The 27,283-nt window shown below is 46.1% G+C and overlaps 1 protein-coding gene across 1 annotated transcript in view; it reads right to left on the bottom strand.

The window, feature by feature from the left end:
• LOC140898231 (uncharacterized) overlaps nt 1-27,283 on the bottom strand; it is a 62,133-nt gene that overhangs the window by 19,391 nt on the left and 15,459 nt on the right. The window contains exons 2-4 of the mRNA XM_078848842.1: nt 25,164-25,364; nt 8,952-9,068; nt 7,755-8,654 (exon numbers count right to left, since the gene is read on the bottom strand). Of these exons, the coding sequence (XP_078704968.1) occupies nt 7,755-8,654; nt 8,952-9,068; nt 25,164-25,350 (1,204 nt within the window). The 5' untranslated portion in view covers nt 25,351-25,364. The remainder of the gene's footprint in view (nt 1-7,754; nt 8,655-8,951; nt 9,069-25,163; nt 25,365-27,283) is intronic.

Below are 27,283 nucleotides of genomic sequence, written 5' to 3'. Positions count from 1 at the left end.
ACTATGGTTTCAACCAATTTCCCTGGTCCTGATGTTAGGCTTGCCTACCTGTAATTGCTGGGATTGCCTCTGGAGCCTTTTTTAAAAATTGGCATCACGGTAGCCATCCTCCAGTCATCTGTTACAGAACCTGATTTAAATGATAGGTTCCATACCAGTTAGTAATTCTGCAATTTAATATTTGAGTTCCTTCAGAACTCTTGATCAGGAGTGTGATTTACCCAAATTCGGTGGGCACAAACAAAGATCTCTGAAGTAATTGCCTGTTTTGAGAGAATGCAGCCTCTAAACTACACGGGGACCACAGATAGGATGCAAGTAGCATGAGTACATAAACTGCAAAGGGTACTATCCCATTGTTATGCAGGCCTTTGTTAACCACAGAGGCTGATTTATGGATGCCAATGTGGACTGCTGCAGAGCACAGCTCTACCAGTCAGTATTATTTGCAGTACAACTGTATAGGGGGATTTAAACACTATGTTCTGGGTACTGGCTGGCCGTTGACATGTGGGATGGATCAAGCCTTTCTACACCTGCTCTGTTTTCCCTACCCTGACATACAGCATGCTCAAAATGGCATTGATACAAGAGACTTTTAAACTCTAATGGGTTTATTTCCCTAAAAGTATCAAATACCACAACCATCAGCGCAATGTGCCACCCAAGATTCTGGGCTGCCTGGTGCTCTCTCTCCTGCCTGGTCCACTGCTGCCCTCCCTCCTCCCCTTTCCAAGAAAATGGCATTGTAGTATTTCAGAAAACAAAAAACAAACGAACAAAACAGATTACAGGGCAGGCATGTTTACTGTTCTGGAAGATACAGAAAGAATAAAGGCAACAGAAAATGTCCTTTGGCTCACAGTGTGATCAGTCACCTGCATATCTTCCAGATGTATCCACTATCTTTTTAAACAAGGCACTTCTGTGCCTATTGGAGACTTGCTTCAGGGTAACAGCCTGTAGAGTTGCACCCATAGTTACTATCCTGACCCCTGCTCCCAAGGAAAAACATAGACAAAGGAAAGGACATGCTGCAGAGGATGTCTGAAGAACATGCTACAAGGAGCCAAGTTTGCAAGTGTGCAAGTGATATGCTGGGGCATCTTTATCTTGAGGCAACTTGCATCAACCAAAGTTTGTGATGTAAACATGGCTCTAGTATCAAATAACCAAGTATAAATTCAATGAAAGGTTTCAGAGTAACAGCCATGTTAGTCTGTATTCGCAAAAAGAAAAGGAGTACTTGTGGCACCTTAGAGACTAATCAATTTATTTGAGCATAAGCTTTTGTGAGCAACAGCTCACTTCATTGGATGCATACTGTGGAAAATACAGAAGATGTTTTTATACACACAGACCATGAAAAAATGGATGTTTATCACTACAAAAGGTTTTTGAAGTTTTTTTGTTGAAGGATAGTCACTTTGAGATCAGAAATCGAGTGACCAGAAAGATTGATGTGTTCTCCAACTGGTTTATGAATGTTATATATATATATATATATATATAATGTTACAACTACAATACCCACCTGTGGAAGTGAAGAAACAGATTGATAGAGCCCGAAGAGTTCCCAGAAGTCACCTACTACAGGACAGGCCTAACAAAGAAAATAACAGAACACAACTAGCCGTCACTTTCAGCCCCCAACTAAAACCCCTCCAACGCATTATAAAGGATCTACAACCTATCCTGAAGGACGACCCCACACTCTCACAAATCTTGGGAGACAGGCCAGTCCTTGCCTACAGACAGCCCCCCAACCTGAAGCGAATACTCACCAGCAACCACACACCACACCACAGAACCACTAACCCAGGAACCTATCCTTGCAACAAAGCCCGTTGCCAACTGTGCCCACATATCTATTCAGGGGACACCATCACAGGGCCTAATAACATCAGCCACACTATCAGAGGCTCGTTCACCTGCACATCTACCAATGTGATATATACCATCATGTGCCAGCAATGCCCCTCTGCCATGTACATTGGTCAAACTGGACAGTCTCTACGTAAAAGAATAAATGGACACAAATCAGATGTCAAGAATTATAACATTCATAAACCAGGTTTCAGAGTAACAGCCGTGTTAGTCTGTATTCGCAAAAAGAAAAGGAGGACTTGTGGCACCTTAGAGACTAACCAATTTATTAGAGCATAAGCTTTCGTGAGCTACAGCTCACTTCCTCAGATGCATCTGAGGAAGTGAGCTGTAGCTCACGAAAGCTTATGCTCTAATAAATTGGTTAGTCTCTAAGGTGCCACAAGTCCTCCTTTTCTTTTTATTCATAAACCAGTCGCAGAACACATCAATCTCTCTGGTCACTCGATTTCTGATCTCAAAGTGACTATCCTTCAACAAAAAAACTTCAAAAACAGACTCCAACGAGAGACTGCTGAATTGGAATTAATTTGCAAATTGGATACAATTAACTTAGGCTTGAATAGAGACTGGGAATGGTTGATTCATTATAAAAAATAACCTATTTCCCCTTGTTTATTCCTTCCCCCCCACTGTTCCTCAGACGTTCTTGTTAAACCCTGGATTTGTGCTGGAAATGGCCCACCTTGATTATCATACACAGTGTAAGGAGAGTGATCACTTTAGAGAAGTTATTACCAGCAGGAGAGTGGGGTAGGGGGAGAGAAAACCTTTTGTAGTGATAAACACCCATTTTTTCATGGTCTGTGTGTATAAAAACATCTTCTGTATTTTCCACAGTATGCATCCGATGAAGTGAGCTGTAGCTCACGAAAGCTTATGCTCAAATAAATTGGTTAGTCTCTAAGGTGCCACAAGTACTCCTTTTCTTTTTGCAAATTCAATGAAGTAACTCAATTTAAAACTATAATTTGACTTGATATTAAAACTTTTGAACAAAAAACAAAATTGGACAAAACTAGATAGGGTGGATGGGACAATGGAATTTAAATCAGTGTCAACTTAACAAAATCTAGCAAAATCATTAATACTTCTCTTATTTTGTCTTAAGAAGGAAGCATTCTTAGGCTAAGCATGATTCTTAAATGAAATTCACAGTCATATGATTACTACAGCTTGAAATGCAACAGCATTTAGACATGTCTCTAGCTGAAAATGGTTAGAATAATGCATACAAAAGTTGGAGTACATGAATCACCAATTCTTCCTGGTTCAAAGCAAGAAAGTCGCAAATAAACCATTCTCCTGCCTCAGTGCCCAGAGGCAAGTCAGGACATCACATTGACAACCTAACAGAGCCCATCTCTGCATCTGTATGTATCAATTGTACTAAGGGGAGGCAGGATTCACAAAAGGTTCTTAGGCACCTTTCTAGGCACCCCTGTGATTACAACACTTCCATTTACTTGTCGTCTATCCCTGTAGGCTCTTAAACTCACTCACTTTTTGCAGTAAAAGTCTTCTAGATGCCTGTGCTCCTACTTCTGGGCATGCACCCGACTGCCTCACTCTAGGCAACCAAGCCCTTTTTTCTACTCTAAGCCCCAGTACAATTCACAAACCAAGGGAAGGTAGGCAGAGGCCCAATCTGGTAGGCATGATCAGAGGCTCCCTCACTCCACACAAAACAGCCAGGAGTCTGGGAGAACGTGAAAGGAGATATTTCCCTCATAACTTTTAACCCTGTAGTTAGGGTGTTTAGCCAGGATGTGGAAGTTACATGTGAAAGCATGCAGTTTAAAACAGCACAAAGTCAGTTTTAGTTACAATGGTGTCACATTGAAATCCTATAACCCATTCCAGTTTGTGTTTCGAAGAATTTTCCCCAATCTGAAGCACTTTTAAGGCTGTACTACTTTTACTATTTCTAATTCTTTTCTTTTGTACCATTTGAAATTAGGATCTTTTTCATAGTTGGATGGAAGTTGCTGGGTTTATATGACTTGGGTACTTTTCAGTTAACAGCACCTACCAGCCCAAGAGTCCGGTTTTACAGAACAGAACTGAACTCCAATGGGTTCAGTGTTCTAGGAAAGCAATAACTATCTTCTCCAAGGCCAAATTCCAACTTCTCTTAAGCACAGAAATTCCCTATGGAATTTGAGCAACAACAATTGATTTCTTAAACATTTGTGAACATTTTAGCAGCTGAAATTTCTGTAATCTTCTTCTTCGTGGCAGGATGTAGGATTTTGTCTTCAGGGACACTTAGAGAGTCATTGGAGCACAGGGACTGGACTCAGGGATATCCACCTCACACATGGGTGCCCTAACCACCAGTCTATAGAGTCATTTTCACTCTCTGTCTTGAGCAAATGACTCTTGGTTCTAGGACAGATTGAGACACCCACATCAGAATATCTGAGAGCTGAGAGGCCAGGGCACTCCCCTGAGACGTGGCAGAACCCTGTTCTAAACCCTTGGATTAAGTAGGCGGGGAGGGGACCTGGTCTCCCACATCTTGGGTGAGTACCCTAACCTCTGAGCAAAAGCTTATGTAGGAGATTCCTGCACCGCAGAGTTAGGCAGCCTCTGAAAACATCTACTGAACTGAGTTCTATCATCAGAGCATCGTCTCACTTCCATGACTCATGAATTGCAAGCAGAGATATGCGCCTATTCCCATAAAAGGGTCAGGGCTTAGGACATACCACTCTCATCAGCATGCTTAACTGGCTACCTTACATGGCTCCCCATGTAATGTGTGGGGATTTGGGGATTCTATTCTAAGGCACCCCTCTCTCCTCATTCATTTTATAAGGGGCTTGGTCACATAACTCAGTCTTTGTGGATCCCACAACTGTTTCTCTGATATTCAAGGTACCCAAAAGTTAGGCATTTGCAACACTCAGTGTCACAAGGCTTAAGTCCTTTGGTGGATTCCAGCCTAAAAACACTATCAGGGATGAATGAGAAGTCACAGCAGACAAGAAAAAGAGGGGGTTAGGTGTATAACATCAAACTTAAATGAAGTGGCTGAACACAAAACATTCAAATTTCCCAGCAAGTCATAATCAAGTCCCATCATAATGTTGGAATCTTATCTCAGCCTCTTGTTCTGCATGGCTCTGTTCTAGAGAGGAGATTTCATTCTCTGCTTTAATAAGGTTGCATGTCATAGAATCATAGAAGATTAGGGTTGGAAGAGACCTCAGGAGGCCATCTAGTCCAATCCCCTCTCAAAGCAGGACCAACACCAACTAAATCATCCCAGCCAAGGATTTGTCAAGCTGGGCCTTGAAAAACAATAAGGATGGAGATTCCACAACCTCCCTAGGTAACACATTCCAGTGCTTCACTACCCTCCTAGTGAAATAGTGTTTCCTAATATCCAACCTAGACTTTCCCCACTGCAACTTGTCCTCACTACATGGCCTCTGATATTTGTCAGAATACGAAAAAATGTTATTCATTTGGCTCATCCCTAGCCAGCACACTTTTACGGTATGTGTCCTGGGTGGATTCTCAGACATCTCGTGAGGGATGAGTTGTGCTAGAAGGCTTTCCCGCACTCAGGGCACTCTTCCCTGTAGGTTCTCTGAGGTTTATTAGGGGCTGAGCTCTCACTGAACATTTCCTAAATTCAGGGCATTTAAAAACTTCTTCCCTGTGTGGATTCTCTGGTGGGCAACAGGATTGACCTCCAACTGAGGCTTTTCCTGCACTTGGCAATTCATAGGGTCTTTCTCACCTTTAGGTTCTCTGATGTGATAGAATGTATGAGCACTGGCTGAAGCTTTTTCTGCTTGCAATGCATCTGTAGGCTCTCTCTTTTGTGTGGGTTCTCTGATGTTCAATAAGGCTTGAGCACTGAGTGAAGCTTTTCCCACAGTCAGAGCAGTAGAAGTGTTTCTCTCTTGTGTGGATTCTCCTATGTCTAACAAGGTCAGAGCTCTGACTGAAGCTTTTCCTGTAGTCAGGGCAGTTCATAGAATCATAGAATATCAGAGTTGGAAGGGACCTCTGGAGGTCATCTAGTCCAACCCCCTGCTCAAATCAGGACCAATCCCCAGCTAAATCATCCCAGCCAGGGCTTTGTCAAGCCTGACCTTAAAAATATGTAAGGAAGGAGATTCCACCACCTCCCTAGGTAACGCATTCCAGTGTTTCACCACCCTCCTAGTGAAAAAGTTTTTCCTAATATCCAACCTAAATCGCCCCCACTGCAACTTGAGACCATTACTCCTTGTCCTGTCATCTGCTATCACTGAGAATAGTCTAGATCCATCCTCTTTGGATCCACCTTTCAGGTAGTTAAAAGCAGCTATCAAATCTCCCCTCATTCTTCTCTTCCGTAGACTAAACAATCCCAGTTCCCTCAGCCTCTCCTCATAAGTCATGTGTTCCAGACCCCTAATCATTTTTGTTGCCCTTCGCTGGACTCTCTCCAATTTATCCACATCCTTCTTGTAGTGTGGGGCCCAAAACTGGACACAGTACTCCAGATGAGGCCTCACCAATGTTGAATAGAGGGGAATGATTACATCCCTCGATCTGTTGGCAATGCCCCTACTTATACATCCCAAAATGCCATTGGCCTTCTTGGCAACAAGGGCACACTGTTGACTCATATCCCGCTTCTCGTCCACTGTAACTCCTAGGTCCTTCTCTGCAGAACTGCTGCCTAGCCATTCGGTCCCTAGTCTGTAGCGGTGCATTGGATTCTTCTGTCCTAAGTGCAGGACTCTGCACTTGTCCTTGTTGAACCTCATCAGATTTCTTTTGGCCCAATCCTCCAATTTGTCTATGTCCCTCTGTATCCTATTCTTACCCTCCAGCGTATCTACCACTCCTCCTATATCTAGTTATAGGGTTTCACTCGTGTGTGAATTCTCGTATGTCTAACAAGGTCTGAGCTTTGACTGAACCTTTGCCTGCAATCAGAGTAGTTATAGGGTTTCTGTCCTATATGAATTCTCTGTTGTAAAATGAGGTGTGAGTGTTCACTGAAGCTTCTCTCGCAGTCAGAGCAGCTGAAGGGTTTTTCTCCTGGTTGGATTATACAATGTCTGTTAAGATTTAAGCGTTGACTGAACCTTTTCCCAATATCGAGGCAGTTAAAGGGCTTCTCGCCTGTGTGCGTTCTCTGATGTTCAATAAGGTATCAGCTCTGATTGAACCTTGTTCCGCAGTCAGAGCAGCTATTGGCAATATTTCTTCTTTTATTTTACATCCATGTACGGAATTAATTTTGTTATGTTCACCAATATGGAGGTGATGTGTGGCGGGGGTGGGGCCCAAGGGGTTCAGAGTGTGTGTGTGGGTTGCTCAGGGCTGGGGCAGAGAGTTGTGGTGCATGGGGGTGAGGAATCTGGTTGGAGGTGTGGGCTCTAGGGTGGGGCCGTGGATGAGGGGTTTGGGATGCAGGACGGGGCTCAGAGTTAGGGCAGAGAGTTGGGGTATGGGGGGGTGAGGACTTCGGGGTGGGGCCAGGGATGAGGGGTTCAAGGTGTGGGAGGGGGCTCAGAGCTGGGGCAGAGGGTTGGGGTATAGGGGGTGAGGGCTCTAGTTGGGGGTGTGGGGCTGGGGATGAGGGGTTTGGGGTGCAGGCTGCCCCAAGGAGAAAAGACTCCCCCCAGCCCTCTCTCACCACACCAGCCTGGGGTCAGGGGAAAGCACCTCTCCGTGTCTCCCCATCCACGATAGCTATGGGTCCGGAGGAGAGGCACCTCTCCCCATCCCCAATAGCTCCGGGTTGGGGCCAGGGGAGAAGCATCTCTCCCCACCTGGGCAGCCCTTGATAGCCTGCTGTGCAGTTTAGAGGGAACTTAGGTTATAGGGTTTCTGTCTTGTGTGAATTTTCTGATGTGCAATAAGGTGTGAGCTTTCACTGAAGCTTTTCCCGCAGTCAGAGCAGTTACAGGGTTTCTCTCCTGTGTGGGTTCTCCTATGTCTAACAAGGTCTGAACTCTGACTGAAGCTTTTCCCGCAGTTATAGGGTGTCTCTCTTGTATGTATTATCTGATGTTTAATAAGGTATGAGTTTCGACTGAACCTTTTCCCACAGTCAGGGCAGTTATAGGGTGTCTCTCTTGTATGTATTATCTGATGTTTAATAAGGTATGACCGCCGCGTGAACCTTTTCCTGCAGTCAGAGCAGTTATACGGTTTCTTTCCTGTGTGGATTGTACGATGACTGTTAAGATTTGAGCGCCGACTAAAGCTTTTCCCACAGTCAGGGCAGTTATAGGGTTTCTCTCCTGTGTGGATTCTCCTATGTCTAACAAGGTCTGAGCTCTGACTGAAGCTTTTCTCACAGTCAGGGCAGTTATAGGGTGTCTCTCTTGTATGTCGTCTCTGATGTTTAATAAGGTATGAGTTCCAACTGAAGCTTTTCCCACAGTCAGAGCAGTTGAAGGGCTTCTCTCCTGTGTGGGTTCTCTGATGTTCAAGACTTGAGTGCTGACGGAAGCTTTTCCTGTAATCACTGCAAGTGTAGTGTCCCTCTTCATGGGGGATTTTCTGTTGATTGGTTTCTTTGTTTCTTTTCACCCCTCTGCTCCTGTGAGAGGATGTACTCCGTCCCTCCCCTAGATGGTTTCCCTGCTGTCTTTGTGGCCTGTGCTGACTCTCGAAGGTTTCTCCCTGCTCAGGACTCTGGGAAACACGCTCTTCAGATCTTCCCCATAACATCCCACACAGTGCCACTTGCTCAGGACCTTCCTGCTGAAGACTTTCCTCACTGTTCTCATTCACTGTCCCCTCCCCTGTGGGATAGAGAGATAATCCAGAAAGGAGTCATTCTCTGTGCTTGAGGGAAAGGAAAACTCTGAAAGGGGAACAGGAAAAGGGGGGAACACACACAAATAACGGCTGGGGAGATTGAAATATCATGAGCTGAGTTCATTCTCCTTCCTCAAAACCCCTCCCCAGAGGAGAGAATCCATCTTTCCTTCACATCCTCTCACTAGAGATGAAGACAGGCTGAAGGGTCACATACACTTGATGAAAATGCAGAAGTGACATCTGCTATGAGGTTTGAGTCAGTGTAGCTGATTCCTCACCTGTGTGGGTGTCGCTGATGATCTCCCCTTCCTCAGAGCCCTGGAGATCCGGGACCCACAGCTCCTCACCTCGCTCCACCCAAGATATCACATTAGGTTTGGAAATTGGAAATCCTACTTGGGAAACAATTAATCAAGTGTTGATTTTGTTCATTAACATCAGTCCTATTACTACTTCCAGACCCAGGATCTGAGTCGCCCACCCAGAGAGGCTCCTCTCCCATCTTACAGAGACTGGGCTATAGATTGTACAAGATCCCATGACACACTCATCTGGAGTAAAGGTGCATCGCCTCTGCCTTGGGAATGCCCCAGCTTGTGCCCCAGGGAAGTTGAGCATTCTGCTACACTCTAGGATACAACTGAATCTCCATCACGGCCCATTCCATGCACCGCATCACAGGCCAGAACACATTACTTAAAATGTGAGCTCCTATGAGGGCTTGTAGGTCTGAAACCGAGGCCCTCAGGCAGTGCTCATACTGCAGCTGCCGCCTGGCAGACCACTTAGAGCTCGCAGAGAAAGGAGTTAGCAGAGTTCTAGCTCCCAGGGGCTCTCTTCTGACTTGGGGGGGAAGCTAGCCCCACTCCTTGGCTCGGATGCACTACTTAAACCAGAAGGAGAGAGAGGAAGCTGTCTGAGGAACGAGGTGAATCCTTGGCTGGCTGCTTCAGATCCTCCCTTTACTCCAAAGTCCTGAACGCCTTACTGCCTGTGCCTGGGTGGGACCCTCCAGCTGCCCACAATAGCTGCTGCTCCCGCAGCTGGCCATAGTGGCGTTTGGCTGTGCTGATCCTCCAGGAGTGTGTGTGGCTATTGCTGCAGCTGAGCTCCCCCTCAACTGCTTTGGTCCTACTCTGCCAGCAGCAGCAGCAGCCTCTTTGTGTTGTTTCCCAACCTTCCTCGGGTGCCCAGTCCCCCACCTCCTTCACCTTTGTCTGGGTGCAGGTGGCTCAGTCACACCCCTCTTGGTTGGACAGAATCTACTTTTCACATTTTCATACCTTGTGGGCCCATTCCTCACACATTCAGCCAGACCCCTTCTCAGACCTAAGTTCCCTCTAAGCTGCATGGTGCGCAGCTGCCTATTAAGCCCTGCGCATGGACTGCAGAGGGGAGAGGCGTCCCTCCCTGCTGGCCCCAGCACGGACCTGCCCCAGACTTGCCACGGCTGGGGAGAGGAGCCCCTCCCTCAGCCCAGCCCAGACCTGCCAGAGCTGCTGCAGTTGGGGAGAGGCGACTCTCCCCCCGAGCTGCTGCAGCGAGAGAGGGCTGGGGGGAGTCCTCTCTCCCCACCGCAGCCCCAGGGCAGCCTGTACCCCAAACCTCTCATCCCCAGCCCCATCCCAGAGCCCGCACTCCCAGACAGAGCCCTCATCCCCCCACACCCCAACACTCTGCCCCAGCCCTGAGCCCCCTCCCACACTCCAAACCCCTTGGCCCCAACCCACCACATGAATTTTGTTATGTGCACCAATATGAAATCCATATTGGTGCACATAACAAAATTCATTCTGCACATGGATGTAAAAAATTAGAGGGAGCACTGTCTTGGACCATCATTTAGTCTTGGGAAGGTCCCCCTGTGCCATTATATGATTAAAATATGACCATGTAAATCATTCTTGCTACCACTGTTATACAACTGGAACAAATCTTGTGCAAAGTATGTCATGTGAGGTGTCAATGGAAAAGTTATGATTTGCTGACTATGATTATCCTGTTTGTATGTGTATATCATTTTTGTATCTCAAGTTATGAATATTGCCTATGTATCTCTATTTCAAATGTGTTTGCTCTTGTTTTTGTACCCACAAGGTAGTTTACATCTAGTCTAGCCTGCATATTGTGAATAGAGTATTCTGGTTGATGGCCAATCAACAAAAACCATGGAAAAAGCTCATCCGCACTTGATGGACTTTCCTGTGGACGTTTCAGCCAGACTATGGGTAATGCCTGCCATGACGCATCGAAGTATGCAAGAGCATGTGACCAGCTCATGTGTCACTAAATTCCATCTTGTGCCTGTACTTTTCAACTAACTATGCTGGGGGCTTTTCTTGGAACAATGAGTGTCACTCCACATGGCAGAAACTACAAAAGGCCCTAGGAACATCTTCATTTTTCCGCTTTCCTGCTCTGATCTCTGGACTACACGCTTATACTAATGGGAGCATTCTAACCAAAGGACTGAGGACCTTCCAATCTTTTAGAAGGAAGCAGAGACTTAACAAGCCAGTAGTTTATGTCATCACTGCTTCAAACCTGATACAAAAACTTTGCAATGTGTGTATGTATTTGATTCCTTTAACTGATTTTAACTCTCTCCTCTTTCTCTTCTCTTATAAATAAACCTTTAGATAATTAGATACTAAAGGATTGGCAACAATGTGATTATTGGGTAACATCTGAGTTATATATTGAGCTGGGTACATGGCTGGTCCTTTGGGATTGGAAGAATCCCTTGGTTGATTAAATTGGTTTTAAATAGCCACTCATCATTAAGTCTAGCGTTTGGGTGTTGAAATAAGGACTGGAATACCCAAGGAGGCTGCCTTTCTGACTTCTTGTTAGCCAGTGTGGTGAGACAGAAGTTTATTTTCGTTGCTGGTTTGGTATATCTTATGGAAGAATAATCACCAGTTTTGGGGTGTGTCTGCCCTATTGCTTAGCAGTTTGTCCTGAATTTGGTATTCTCAGTTGTGACCCACGGAGGCAAAGTTTTGGTAAAATCCATGGAACCAGGTCAATTAAACTTTGGATCAGAACCCAAACTAGTCAAACATTTGAAATTTTACATTGAGAGTTTTGGTGGTTGAAGAGTAATTACAATGAGTGAGCAACGATCATATGAGGGTCCTGACAGAAAAACCCTGGAAGATTTGTGCTCCCAAAAGGCTTTATCCTTTAAGAAGAAAGCCACTGATCAAGCACTGAAAAATCTGCTAAAGGACTTTGACTAGAAAGAGGGTAACCAAATATACCCCAACACTGCCACCTTTTATGTAAATGCTGTTACTGTGAGCTCAGGAGGAGGTAACCATAAATTGTGCCAATGCTATGTATGGGGGTAGCAATAGGAAATTCCTAAAGAGTGTAAAAATCAATGGTAAAAGCTGTTTAGGGCAAGTTACAGCTTCTAACATCATTCTAGTTCAAGCAGATCTTGTCAAAAGAGGAAGATTATTTACCAGATAAGAGTGCAAAATTTTGTAATCCTTTTATGAGTTTACTGTGAGTGTGCCTTTAGCCAGAACCCACCTGGAATGGAATGGTAGTAAACATGAAGTTATAATTGGTGTAAGGAATGTATTGCCTACAGATCTTTTAACTGGGGGTGACATTAAAGCTTTATTCAAATCAAGTTAATACCATGAACCAGTCAGACATGAAGTATGAAGGTATGCCCTGTGCTTTACCTGCTACTAGTGTGGAGAGTTATGACCAGGAAGGGACTAATCCTAAACCTGTGTCGATTGGTTTGTGGTTGCCGAAGCAGCAGAAGATAGAGAGGCCCACCTGTGCCATGTTACATGTGGGGGCTTGTCTGGGATCCTGAGCCAACGGACGTGGTTGGCAGCCTAGAGATGGAGGAGACCCTGCAATGGCTTGTAAAACAGCAGGAACAGATGCAGAAGACCCTGCAAGGCTTCCAGCAGTCCCAGCAGGCTGAGAGACAGGCCTTACTAACCTGGCAGGCAGAACAGCAGAAAAGCCTACAGAACTTTATGAGAGAGCATGTCAGCGTGCAGCAGCAACTCCTGCAACGAATGGTGACTCCTGTGGTAGGGGATGGCACCTGGCCACCAGCCTTGGGACTCTGTAAAACGGGCCCGGCAGATGACCTGGATGCCTTCCCCAGTACGTTCGAGTGGGTAGCCATGGGTGCCAGATGGGGTAGGGCAACCTGGGCCCTATGGCTGGCTCCCTACGTGGTGGGAGAAGCTCAAGTGGCCTACATGGCCTTGTGTAAGGAACAGGCCCGGAACTATGAGATGGTGAGGGTGGCCATCCTAGACTGGGTGGGCCTGTTGGCAGAGTAATACTTTGCTACAGGGCCTCCCAGAGAATATCCAAGTCTGGGTCAGACAACATCAGCCAAGTACAGTCCATGCAGCAGTCAAGCTGACCGAGGAGTACACGGAGGCAGACGTTCCCCGAGGGGAGCGCCAACCCTATAAAGACAGAGCGTTGGGGAAGAAACTCCTTCCTGGGAAAGGCCCAGAGAGGAAGAAGAAACCCTGAGGAGCTCCCATTACAGCCGGCGCGATAGTTTGCTGGCAGTGTGGGTGGCCAGGACATAAAAAGTGGTACTGCTTGGATATGGAATGTGGCTGGACCAAATTTTGTGGCTGGACTAATGATGAAGGGCAGGCAAGGGGGCAGGGGCTGTCCACTATCCCGGTGCAGGTGGGGAGGAAATCCCATAGGGGCCTAGTGGATACAGCTTCAGCCTGCTTGCTTGTCCAGAGGGGGCGGATAAAACAGCACTGGATGACTCCAGGTGCACGGATGGCCCTGGAGTGTATCCACAGGGACAGGAGATACTGCTCGGTGGCCCAGGTGCCCCTAGAAGTGCAGGGCAGCTTTAAATGGAAGTGGATCGGGGTAGTAGAGGGGTTACCATACCCTGTTATGTTAGGTATGGACTGGGGCCCTCCCCACAGAGGGAAAAGGAAAGGTCCCCCGAAGGAGGAGGCGGGCACTCCTAGACTGAGAAGCCCTGGGGAGGAAGAGGAGCAAGGTCCTCGGGGTAGCGAGAGAACCCTAGTAGTATGAGAACCCTAGACATCAGAGCCCAGATAGGGTAGACAGAGGGGAAGGAGGTGCGGGGCAGATGGCCAGCCCAAGCCCCTTAGAGGAAGAAAAGTGGCAACTGGAGTTCCCCACAACACAGATCCCAGGAGAAGAAATGGGGACCCTGCTTGGTGGCTTGGGAGAACCCGAGGCTCAGGGTGTCCAGCAGGAGGTTGGGATTGGCCCTGACCCCCTACTGAAAGAAAAGGGAATAAAGGAAAAGGGATGCCCACAAAGATGCGATTGGTGTGAAGATCTGTGGGTGGCGGCAGAGCTATGGGGACATCCACCCCCCGACCAGTGTACTTCCTGGGGTATGAAGGAAACCCCAAGAGATGATGCAGGTGATTGTCCAAAAGAGGGGGAAGAGACTTCCCAGGACGAACCCCACCGGAAGGGGGCAGAGAGGCCAAGGACTGACTAACCTGGTGATTCATAAGGGGGGAGATGTGTGACAGGGTGCTGGCTAGGAAACCCTGAGCCAGACCTCTGTCACGCCAGCTCCAATCAGGAAAGGGGAATTGGAGTTGGCTGAGCAAGCCCAGGCCCAAGTGGCAAATAGGGAAGAGCTGCCAGCCTCGTTAGCCAGGGACTACATAAAGGCTAGAGGGAAGGAAGCCAGGGGGAGGAAAGGGAGGAGTCAGGGAGTTAGAGGCCAATCTCCCCTGCTGGCCGCAGAAGCTAGCGGTCCCTGAGGCTGTAAGCCTGATGCTGTCTGTAGCTACAAGGTGGTAGGAACTTGTACTGTAAATAAAGCACACAGGTGATTGCACCAAAGCAAAGGTGGTTTGTGGGTGCAGAAGCGGCAGAAGATAGAGAGGCCCACGTACACTCTGTTACACTTGGAAACTTGCTGAAGACTTACAACACTGATATCCTCATGTTGCAAGAGACCCATGTTGGCAATGACCAACAGGCTAGGTGCTACTGTATCTATGGATACAACCTAACGACTAGCCATTATCATCCTAAATATGGCTTGGCAATATACATCAAGGACACCATTACAGATTTTAATATTATCCCATCAACCAAAGAGGAGACCACCTTTACCACAGCTATCAAAGTAGGGGAGCTCCACATTACCAACATCTATAAAGCCCCCAGCACAAGATGGCCAAAACCAGTGCTACTCAGCACTCTTATTCCATGCATCTATGCAGGTGATTTTAATAGTCACCACGCTATGTGGGGCTATAAAACAAATGAAACCGATGGCAAAAATCTCATGGACTAGATATCTGCACAAGACTTACAACTAATCTATGAACTAAAACAACAATCAGCATTCCAGTCAAGCCGCTGGCAATGTGGGTACAATCAGGACCTAACATTCATGTCTAAAGACCAAAGTGGTAACACTCATCGTAACATGTGAAGGACAATTGGCATTTCCAAACAGCCAACACAGACCTATAATGATCCACGTAGGCATTGAAATCCCTGTGTTCTTTCCAAAAGAGGTAGTACGATGGAATTTTGCTAAAGCTGATTGGGTTGCGTATAAAGAAACTGTTCAGAAAACTGTTGCAAGGATTCTAGCAAGACTGGAATGCTATCAACGGTTTGCAGGACTCCTGAAAGTAGCAGGAAAGAAGAACATTCCCTGAGGCTTCTGGAAAAAGCACACTCCCTGCTGGACGAGAGAGACGCAGGAGTTGCTCCAGCAATACAAGCAGACCAGGAACTCTCACACCGCAAAAACCTTGCTACACTCCCTTGACACAGCAAGATGCCAGTGATAGCTTGAGTGCATGCAAAACCTTGATTTTACAAATTCAAGTTGTCGAGCCTGGACACTACTACATCATCTTGGGGCCACTAATCCCACAGAGTACTGGCCACCACTTGATAAACACACAAGAAGAGAGGTGTATCTGTTGGGGGAGGGATAGCTCAGTGGTTTGAGCATTGGCCTGCTAAACCCAGGGTTGTGAGTTCAATCCTTGAGGAGGCCATTTAGGGATCTGGGGCAAAAATTGGGGATTGGCCCTGCTTTGAGCAGGGGGTTGGACTAGATGACTTCCTGAGGTCCCTTTCAACCCTGATATTCTATGATTCTAACAACTTTACTGAACACTTGCATCAATCCCCGGAGGAGAACCTTCCACTGCCAACATTGAGGAAGTGAAAGAAGGACTTGCTGCGATGAAAAAAAGGGAAGGCTGCAGGCCCTGACGGTATTCTGCCAGAATTCCTCCACCTTCTGGATCTCAAAGGACTCCAATGGCTAGCAACGTTGTACTCCACTACCTTAAGGACATTACGGATCCCTGAAATATGGCATGAGGAATGGTGCTCCTGTCATGCAGGTAGGATGTGCTAGTAGTATAAGGGGCCTACCATCAATCAAACACAGCCCCCCCCACCCCGTCCCATCAGGCCTGGCCCCTCAGGCCCTGCCCCAAGGGGTATTATTTCTGGGGTCAAGACGGACACATGACCAGAAGCAAAAGGTGTCATGTGACCCCTCTAGGAACTCCTCTCACCACCCTCTACCAATCAGGATTTTTTCCCCCGTAGGACCGCCCTGAGAGGAGATTTAACCAGTTGGGGGAGGGATAGCTCAGTGGTTTGAGCATTGGCCTGCTAAACCCAGGGTTGTGAGTTCAATCCTTGAGGGGGCCATTTAGGGATCTGGGGCAAAAATTGGGGATTGGTCCTCTTTGAGCAGGGGGTTTGGATTAGATGACCTCCTGAGGTCCCTTCCAACCCTGATATTCCATGATTCTATGAGTTCTGGGGCGGGGTGATCCATCCAGAAGTGGGTCATGTGACCGCTCTAAGAACTCCTCCCATCACCCTCTATCAATCAGGATGGGTTCCAGCTGCAGAGGGCCTCCCGGAGAGTGGATTTAATCAATCGGGGGGAGTTCTGGGGCGAGGGTAACCCTCCCAGAAGAGGGTCATGTGACTCCTCTAAGATCTCCCCCTATTGCCCTCTACCAATCAGATGTCCCAGTGCCTCTGCTGCTGTAAAAGGAAAGTTAGCAAGAGTCCAGGCTATAAGCAAAAATCAGACCCTGTGACAAATATGCCTATTTGCAGGTTCACTGTCCAATACATGAACTTGGCAAAAGCAGGGCTGGTTTTACAAAAACACAAGCACTCCTAGGCACTAAGGAGTTGAAGATTTTTAAGAGCAGGTCAGACAGACACCTGTCAGGGATGGTCTAGATAATACTTAGTCCTGCCATGAGTGCAGGGGACTGGACTAGATGACCTCTTCAAGGCCCTACCACTTCTACGATTCTATCTAAGTATTCATGTAATCACATTCCAGAAGGATAGTACAAGAACACCCAGATACAAGGTTATGGTGTAAACACATTCCCAGAAGATGATACAGGGACACACTGACCCCTCCTAAGGATAAGGTCAGAATGACAAGGGAATGGATAGAGATGTTTTGATTGAATCTACAGATGCATCTGTAGTATGCAAGGTCTTGGAAAAACTTTTGAAGGGAAAAGTAGTTAAGGACATTGAGGTCAATGGTAAATGGGAAAAAATACAACATGGTTTTACAAAAGGTAGATCGTGCCAAACCAACCTGATCTCCTTCTTTGAGAAGGTAACAGATTTTTTAGATAAATGAAATGCAGTGGATCTAATTTACCTCGATTTCAATAAGGCATCTGATATGATTCCACATGGGGAATTATTAGCTCAATTGGAAAAGATGGGGATCAATATGAAAATTGAAAGGTGGATAAGGAACTGGTTAAAGGGGAGACAACAACGGGTCATACTGAAAGATGAACTGTCAGGAGGTTACTAGTGGAGTTCCTCAGGGATCAGTTTTGGGACCAATCTTATTTTATCTTTTTATTACTGACCTTGGCACAAAAAGTGGGAATATGCTAATAAAGTTTGAAGATGACACGAAGCTGGGAGGTATTCCTAATACAAAGAAGGACCGGGATATCATACAGGGAGATCTGGATGACCTTGTAAACTGGAGTAATAGTAATAGGATGAAATTTAATAGTGAAAAGTGTAAGGTCATGCATTTAGGGATTAAGAACAAGAATTTTTGTTATAAACTGGGGATGCATCACTTGGAAGTAACAGAGGAGAAGGACCTAGGAGTATTGGTTGACCACAAGATGACTATGAGCCGCCAATGTGATATGACCGTGAAAAAAGCTAATGCGGTCTTGGGATACATCAGGAGAAGTATTTCCAGTGGAGATAAGGAGGTGTTAGTACCATTATACAAGGCACTGCTGAGATCTCATCTTGACTACTGTGTGCAATTCTGGCCTCCCATGTTTAAGAAGGATGAATTCAAACTGGAACAGGTGCAGAGAAGGGCTACTAGGATGATCTGAGGAATGGAAAACCTGTCTTATGAAAGGAGACTCAAGGAGCTTGGCTTGTTTAGCCTAACCAAAAGAAGGCTGAGGGCAGATATGATTGTTTTTTATAAATATATCAGAGGGATAAATACCAGGGAGGGAGAGGAATTATTTAAGCTCAGTACCAATGTGGACACAAGAACAAATGGATATAAACTGGCCATCAGGAAGTTTAGACTTGAAATTAGACAAAAGTTTCCAACCATCAGAGGAGTGAAGTTCTGGAATAGCCTTCCAAGGGGAGCTGTGGAGACAAAAGACATATCTGGCTTCAAGACTAAGCTTGATAAGTTTTTGGAGGGGATGGTATGATGAGATAGCCTAATTTTGGCAATTAATTGATCTTTGACTATTAGCAGTAAATATGCCCAGTGGCCTGTGATGGGACGCTAGATAAGGTGGGATCTGAGTTAGTACAGAGAATTCTTTCCTGGGTGTCTGGCTGGTGAGTCTTGCCCATATGCTCAGGGTTTAGATGATCGCCATATTTGGGGTCAGGAAGCAATTTTCCTCCAGGGCAGATTGGCAGAGGCCCTAAGGATTTTTCGCCTTCCTCTGCAGCATGGGGCATGGGTCACTTGCTGGAGGATTCTCTGCACCTTGAAGTCTTTAAACCACGATTTGAGGACTTCAACAGCTCAGACCTAGGTCAGGGGTTTGTTACAGGATGGGTGGGTGAGATTCTGAGGCCTGCATTGTGCAGGAGGTCAGACTAGACGATCATAATGGTCCCTTCTGACCTTAAAGTCTATGATTCTATGAATGTAAAGGGTGGGAACTAATCGCATCAGAGGGGCAATACATAACTTGTTTGTAACAGTGTATAAAAGAGGGGTGACAGAAGGGGTATCTTTGGCCAAGGAGGGAGCAGAAATTCCTGCCACTCACTGAGCTGGTCCATTGTCACAGGCATACATGTATTGGTGTACCTGTAATCATTGAGCAGGGACACTAGTACTATGCTTTGTTGGCAATAAACCTGGCTGAGCATCTTCCCATGACCTGAGTCTGTGGTGTTCTTGGGCAGTTCGATTAAAGTCTCCTGTGTCAGCTAGCTGCACAGAGCTGGTGCAGCACACAGAGAGAACACACACGCGGCCAACAACTGATGACACAAGGCATGCCTTGTGAGGTATCATTTAAAAACTCATAATTTGCTGATCAATAATATCAATGCACGTAGCAGTATTGTATGTGAAGTTATAAACATAAGCTGCAATCATAACTAAAAATATGTTTTACAGGTAAGTCTGTTCTCCAGCCACCACACTGAAAACTCACTTAAAATCACTACCAGTATCTCAAAGCAATCAGCTGTGCACAGATCCTGCTTGACTACACCACTGTGATGGGTTGGATCACAAAAATCCCCTTGGGGCTGCCAACTGATTTGCCAAGACTAATTCTGCCCCTGCTTTCCCTGCCAGCTTGAGACTCCAGCACCCTGTCTTGCTGAGCCAGATACACCAGTCTGCTCCAACGCAGACCCAGGGTCTGAACCATGTGCCCCAAAGCTGCAGACTTAGCTGAAAGCAACTAAAGAAGCGTTCCTACCTTTAACACTCAGATGCTCAACGCCCAATGGGGTCCAAAATCTAAATAAATCCATTTTACCCTGTGTAAAGTTTATACAGAGTAAACTCATAAATTGTTTGCCCTCTGTAACACTGATAGAGAGATATGCACAGCTGTTTGCCCCCTCCCCCCAGGTATTAGTACATACTCTGGGTTAATTAATAAGTAAAAAGTGATTTTATTAAGTACAGAAAGTAGGATTTAAGTGGTTCCAAGTAGTGACAGACAGAACAAAGTGACTTACCAAGCAAAATAAAATAGAACATGCAAGTCTATGTCTAAGAAAACTGAATACAGATAAAAACCTCACCCAGTAAGCTTCCTTTTACAGACTAGTCTCCTTCTAGTCTGGTTCCAGCAATCACTCACACCCCCTGTACTTACTGTCCTTTGTTCCAGTTTCTTAGCTCAGAGGCTATCTCTTGAGCCAGATGAAGACAAAATGGAGGGGTCTCCCAGAGGTTTAAATAGACTTTCTCCTGTGGGTGGACACCCCACCCCCTGTGTAGAATCCAGCTACAAAATGGAGTTTTGGAGTCACATGGGCAAGTCACATGTCCACGTATGACTGAGTTTTTTACCGGCCAAGCCACATTCCTGGGAAAGCTCAGATGTGGATTGGCATCTTCAAGATCCATTGTCTGTTAAGTGCTTCTTGACTGGGCATTTAACTTGCACATTCCTTTCTCAAGAAGCTGACCAAATGCCTAGTAAGTCTACTTCAAAATCAAGCCAGTACACAGCCAATATTCATAACTTTGAATACAAAAAAGATACATGCATACAAATAGGATGAATAGATTCAGTAGATCATAACCTTCACAGAGATACGTTACATGGCATATGTAGCATAAAACATATTCCAGTTATGGCATATATATACACACACACACACACACACACACATTCATAAGCATATTTCCATAAAGCCTTACGGGGGGCACCATCACAGTGGCCAAACCAGTTCCTCAGGGACAAAGAGCAAGCTGATGCCTCAGTAAGGTGAAAACAAGGCTAATGGACCATTACCTGCTCAATGGCCATTCTTTGGCAAGAAATGGGGTGGGACAAAAATTTACATCCTGGCAAAGAAAAAGCATGGTTTCCATCCACACAGACTTCCTGTCACCTTGCCCCCAGCTGAAAATGCTTCTTCTCAAAGGGAGGACAGAACTATAAAAAGGGGAAAACACCCCAAGACACCCCCTCCCTCTCCCTGTCTGTCTCTGGCATCGCACCTAAGAAGACAAAACAGCTGTTGGACTCTGGGAGAGTGGTCCTGACCTAAAGAGTTTGGTTCGTAAGACTGCTGAAAGCATGTGATGAGAAACTTTGCTTGAAGAGAATACAGTTTGTTAAGAGAGGAGTGTGTTGGGGTCACCCTGAGGTAATCTTTAAGGCTGCTAAAAGCCAGGGTGTCGCAGGCTATCTGACTGCAACTCATATAGACATAGCTGGGAGTGACAAATGTTTTTGTAAAAGGAAATCATGCCTCATCAATCTATTAGAATTCTTTGAGGGGGTCAACAAGCAAGTGGACAAGGGTGATCCAGTGGATATAATGAACCTGGACTTTCAGAAAGTGTTTGACAAGATCTCTCACCAAAAGCTCTGAAGCAAAGTAAGCAGTCATGGGATAAGAGGGAAGGTCCTCTCATAGATCAATAACTGGTTAAAAGCGGGAAACAAATGGTAGGAATAAATGGTCAGTTTCAGAATGGTGAGAGGTAAATAGTGGTGTCCCACAGGGCCTTTCTTATAATTTTGAGGTCTTATGCCTTCCTCCATTGCCTCTGAGTCTTCTGATATGACCAGCAGCTTGCTTTCCTCCATCTGAGATGTCTCCTCCAAAATCTCTGTGAATTGACAGCGATCTCCTCAGGCCACACAAGTTGGTCTCTGCAATCAGATCTGTTGCAGCTGCTGAGGGTGGACACCTCCTTCCTGAACTCCTGTTGCACAATCCACCTTTTGTGGCACAGGGGGTGGAGGTTCCTGGTTTTGGCTGGTGTAATCAAAGTCCGTGACCTTCTCAACTATGTTTTGCAGGACTGGGTGGACCCAGTATGCTTGCTCAGTATATAGCACTGCCCACCCCACATGTCCCCCACTATGTGCTCCAGAAGATAAAGGCTGCCCTATCCCCCGTCTCTGTGGCTTTTCCTGGGCAAGGTGTTCCCGACCTGCCCGTATCCCCTGGCTCTCTGGAGCATGGATGTCAGGCTCCTAGCCCATGAGCCCCACCATCATTTTCAATCTCCCATTTGAGCTGACTCATATTGATACAGCCAGTGAGCCCCTCAGCCACATCACAAGAGAAGCTATATACACACACACTGTCCCCAATTCATTTCCTTGCACTCATGTCCTCCCCAGATACAAAATGGCTGGACATTTTGTCACCTATTGAGGAGAAGGAGCCCTGGTGGGCCAGCCTGTATTCCACCTTGATTCCGCGGCCGACCAGGAATATAAGTTGGTTGGGCTCTTTCACGTAGCGCGGGCATGTTGTTGACACAATTTTCAGACTTCCCTGGCACTTGTTCATTCTGTGGGAGAGGGAGACCCTGGCATATCCGTATCTGGAGTGTGACAGGTGGCAGCCCCTTTTCTGCACCCTCTGGAACCCCTTGTGCAGGGAAAAGTGCAGCAAGAATCTCAACATTTTTATTTACTCCCTGCCCATCCATGGCCCCACAAAATCTCGGGACCTCCTCGTCGGCCTATTCTTCACCCTGGTGAAGAAGGCCATATATCTATCCAGGAGGAGAACATTGGATGGGGTGTATTTTGTGATGTGCGGTCAGTGACACAGAATCCTAACTGAGGCACATATTATTCAAAACCATCTTGTTCAGTGTCTGGTAACCAACACTCAATCCTGACAAAGTAATATTTGATCATTAGAAACAACTGGGCGGTGGGGGAGAGGAAACTGTCCACAGGTCATATGAGAGAATGTGGAGACCAGTGGACACATGGGGCATGAATGTATAGATGGGTAAAGCAAAATGGCCAAGAAACAGCGTTTAGCCCACTGAGTATTTTCAGTTCATACAGTATGCTTTTCCGGGATGATGGGTAAACATCCTCCCATAAAAAGACAAAAAAAGAAGGGAATGTAGACCTTGTTGGAGCCCTAGGCATAACTAACAGTGTGAACCAATGGCTGGGAATCAGAATAGGCCTGGCCTTGGCAGAATGGTACCACACTAGGTGTCAGCTAAGCAAGTAAGCACATTCCTGATGGGTAAGGAGGGCATAAAAACAAAAAGATCTCTCAAGTATCTGTTAGGATATAGATATTCAGGCCTGTCTGTAAAGGCCTGTACTTTAAGAATTTAGGGGTATTCTTATTACTTGGCTAGTTCTAGAGGTATAAAAGAAAGAATCAAAATCACTGTCTGCTGGTGTAAGGGCCTTCTCTTACTGTGACAGTTTGAGGCCCTGTTCTTAGGCTAAGGCCTTTGGCTAAGCAGCAGAGGCAGCCATAAGCTAGGAAGCGAACAGTCACATCCTCACATTCCAAACTAGTCACATTGAAATAAGGTGCTATTTGGGCTGTCAGGCACTATCAGGACAGGATTGTATTCCTATCACCTCCAGAGAAAGGGAAGTGCCTAGAAAATGTAAAAGGAAACTTAGTTTGATAGCATCCTGTCTGGCAAGAACTCACTTATCAATAGCTGGGATGTAAAATCCTCACTTCTGTATTGTTTTGTCATTATAGTTCCCACTTTGCTATTGTTTGTCTGTATAATCTCTGTCTGGTTCTGTGATTGTTCCTGTCTGCTGTATAATTAATTTTGCTGGGTGTAAACTAATTGAGGTGGTGGGATATAATTGGTTAGCTAATCATGTTAAAATATGTTAGGATTGGTTAGTTAAATTTCAGTAGAATGATTGGTTAAGGTATAGCTAAGAATAATACTATATAAATTAGGGGCAAACAGGAAGTAAGTTGGGATCGAAAATAAGGAAAAAGGAACTTGTATTTAAGCTTGCTGGAAGTTCACCCCAATAAACATCGAATTGTTTGCACCTTCGGACTTCGGGTATTGTTGCTCTCTGTTCATGCGAGAAGGACCAGGGAAGTGGGAGAGTGAAGGAATAAGCTCTCTAACAGTAACTACATAAACACATTGCTAAGAGACGGTATAGGAACACACTGACCCCTTGTGAAAATAAGGATGGGATGACAGGATAATGGATAGGGATGTTTTGTTCAAACTAACTGGTACATGGATAAGGGTGGTAGCTACAGTTGGCGTGTAAGATGTATCTTCTTTGCATCAATGTATAGAAGAAGTCACAGGAGGGGATATTTGTGGTAGCTCAGGGGACAGCATCTTGGTTTGCTGATTGAGTCGGTACCATTGTCGGGGTGGGGGGCGGGTGTGGAGGGACTAAAACACGTTACTGTACCTGTACCCATTGACCTGGGACACTAGTACTGTGCTTCGTTGACAATAAACCTGGCCGAATGCGTTAGCCACTGAACCCAGCCTGTGATCTTTCTTTAGGAACACCACTGAGGTGTGCTGAATGGGCAAGCTGCACTCTCTGCTAGTGCAGCTGACATCAGAGCTCCAGAAACAGCAGCACTGAGCAGCTGTTACAACACACTGTGGCGCTAACAACAAATCATACATCACTGCAGCCGCTACAGGAAGTGAAGATTATGAATTACAGCAGCACCTGGAATCTCCAGTGTAAATCAGGACCCCATTGTGCTATCAGGGTACTTACAGGGGCCCCCATGATCACAGTATCTGAGCATCTCCCAGATTTAATGTATTTATCCTTATACAGAACTGTGAAATAGAGACATACTATGATACCCATTGCAGAGACAGGGGCTGAGGCACAGTCTAAGTGACTTGCCCAAGGTTACTCATGAAGTCTGTGGCAGAACAGGGAATTGAACGGAGGTCTCCTGAGACCAAGTGTAGTGTCTGAAAACAAGAAGAGCCCTCCTCACTTTTTTCTACTACAGCGATACACCCCACAGAAGGCTCACAGAGCATTAACTGCTCAGTCCCAGAACCCAGCCCCGCTCACAGCGATCAGCCATAGCCAGGAAAGGACTCCAGGAACTGCACCCTCCTTCCCAGAGTTCAGCACACTGGCACAAGAGGTAGGCCTGGAGGCACGAACAGCAGCCAGCCCCAGCTCCAGCACTCTGGTATATGCTGTTCCTGACTGGGCCCTTCCACTCATACCTCTAGCCAAGACAGAACATGCACAAGATGGTGGTGAAGCACATTGAAACCTTGTTTGTGGGAAGAATAGCATCATTGTTATGTCACTGAATCTGCTGTTGTATGGGAGTGGACAGTCTCTCACACGGGAGCCAGTGATTATTGGGGCTGATCCCCCTGACATATGGGGGGCCAATGAAGAATCCTGAGCCAAACTCAACTCAGCTACTCCAGAGCCCACACAGCATCTGGCAGCTGAGGGGACAGGAATCCTTACCCAGCGAGGTCACAGTCTCATAATTCTCCTGGAGCACATCCCTGTAGAGGGCTCTCTGACCCGGGTCCAGCAGAGCCCATTCCTTCTCAGAGAAATACACAGCCACCTCCTCGAAGGTCACTGGCTCCGCTGCTGCCATTTCCTTTCCCTGTCTCTGGAGGGCATGGGATGATCCGGAGCAAGACATGCGTGTTCTGCAGCCTGTCAGGGTGAGAAGGACAATTGGAGACATTTCAGGAGGGGCTTTAATCCTTTCCACACCCCCATCCCCCCCAAACTCTTTTCCTGTTAACAGACATTCTAGACTCTGATATTTTGGGCAAATGCTTGAATCTAGATATTACATACACAACACACAAAAGTTAGATCCCAAATCCATATTCATTTCTTTCAATACGTGGCTTGAGTTTCCAAATTACTGCGCCTACAACAATGGGATTCAGTTCTGAGTGTCCGGTGTTTCTAAAAAACAAGATGCTTATTCAGCTGCCTGAATATGGATTTAGGTGTCTAAATTTAGGCTCCTGTATTTAAAGCCCCTAGTCTTCATCAGTCTATTTGAAGCACAGAGCAAGGCCCTTTCACCAGGACTAAAGAAATGGAGACTTTTTAAGCCCTCTTCACAACAGAGATTAGGTGAAGTCAATGGGACCATTCAGATGCTTAATATTAAACATGTGTTGTGAGTGTTTGCAGGATGAGATCCTAAAATCCACAGAATAGATTCACAGTACCAGAAGGGATCATTAGTCACGTAATCTGACCTACTGTGTGTCACAAGCCATTACACTTAACACAGTTACCCAGGTACAAACCTGTATTTCCCAAAAGCATATTTTCTAGAAAGTCATCCAGTCTTGATTTGAAGACATCAAGAGATATCCATTGGTCATTTGTTTCAGTGGCTAATCATCTTTACTATCAAACATTTGTGCCTAGTCTCTAATCTAAATTTGTCTGGCTTCCATTTTCACTTGTTTGTTCACACTAAACCTTTATCCACTAGACCAAGGGTTCTCAAATTTCATTGCACTGTGACCCCCTTCTGACAACAAAAATTACTACAAGACCCCAGAAGGAGGGATCAAAACCTGAGCTTGTCTGAGCACTGCCACACCAGGTTGGGGCCAAAGCCCGAGCCCCACCGCCCCAGGCGGGAAAGAGGAGGGCAAAGCCAAAGCCCAAAGGTGTCAGCCCCAGCCAGTAACCTGAGCCCCACCACCCAGGGCTGAAAGCCTCGGGCTTTGGCTTTGTCCCCAGGTGGTGGGCCTTGGGCTTTGGCCTCAGCCCAGGGCTCCAGCACGTCTAAGTCAGCCCTGGCGACCCCATTAAAATGGGGTTGCGACCCACTTTGGGGTCCCGACTCACAGTTTGAGAACTGCTGCACTAGACTGAAGACACCTTGGGGATCCATTAGTTTCTGTCCATGAAAATACTTATACAGTGTAAGCAAGTCAGCTTTCAGTCTTTCAACATATTTATTTGTTTAAACCACAGCTATATTTAAACTGACCAGATTAAATATTTAAGTCTCTCAGATTTAAGGTGCTGCAATTTATGTACTTTAACTTCACCTCTTTAGTGTCATACCGTATAGACAAGCCCTTAATAAGGGAACAGAATAACAGGAATTGAAGGTAAAAACCCTATGTTAATTCCTTCAATTCACTGGTCTCCAACCTTTTTATGCCCAAGATAACTTTTTGAATCTAAGGGTATGTCTACACTACGAAATTAGGTCGAATTTATAGAAGTCGTTTTTTTAGAAATCGGTTTTATATATTCGAGTGTGTGTGTCCCCACAGAAAATGCTCTAAGTGCATTAAGTGCATTAACTCGGCGGAGCGCTTCCACAGTACCGAGGCAAGCGTCGACTTCCGGAGCGTTGCACTGTGGGTAGCTATCCCACAGTTCCCGCAGTCTCCGCTGCCCATTGGAATTCTGGGTTGATATCCCAATGCCTGATGGGGCTAAAACATTGTCGCGGGTGGTTCTGGGTACATATCGTCAGGCCCCCGTTCCCTCCCTCCCCCCGTGAAAGCAAGGGCAGACAATCATTTCGCGCCTTTTTTCCTGAGTTACCTGTGCAGACGCCATACTGTTGGGAACACTGGGGCATG

The sequence above is a fragment of the Lepidochelys kempii genome, chromosome 14 (genome assembly GCF_965140285.1).
Source record: "Lepidochelys kempii isolate rLepKem1 chromosome 14, rLepKem1.hap1, whole genome shotgun sequence".
In the NCBI taxonomy this organism is placed as follows: Eukaryota; Metazoa; Chordata; order Testudines; family Cheloniidae; genus Lepidochelys; species Lepidochelys kempii.
The sequence above is the reverse complement of the archived record's forward strand: the minus strand, read 5'-3'. Positions and strand labels throughout refer to the sequence as shown.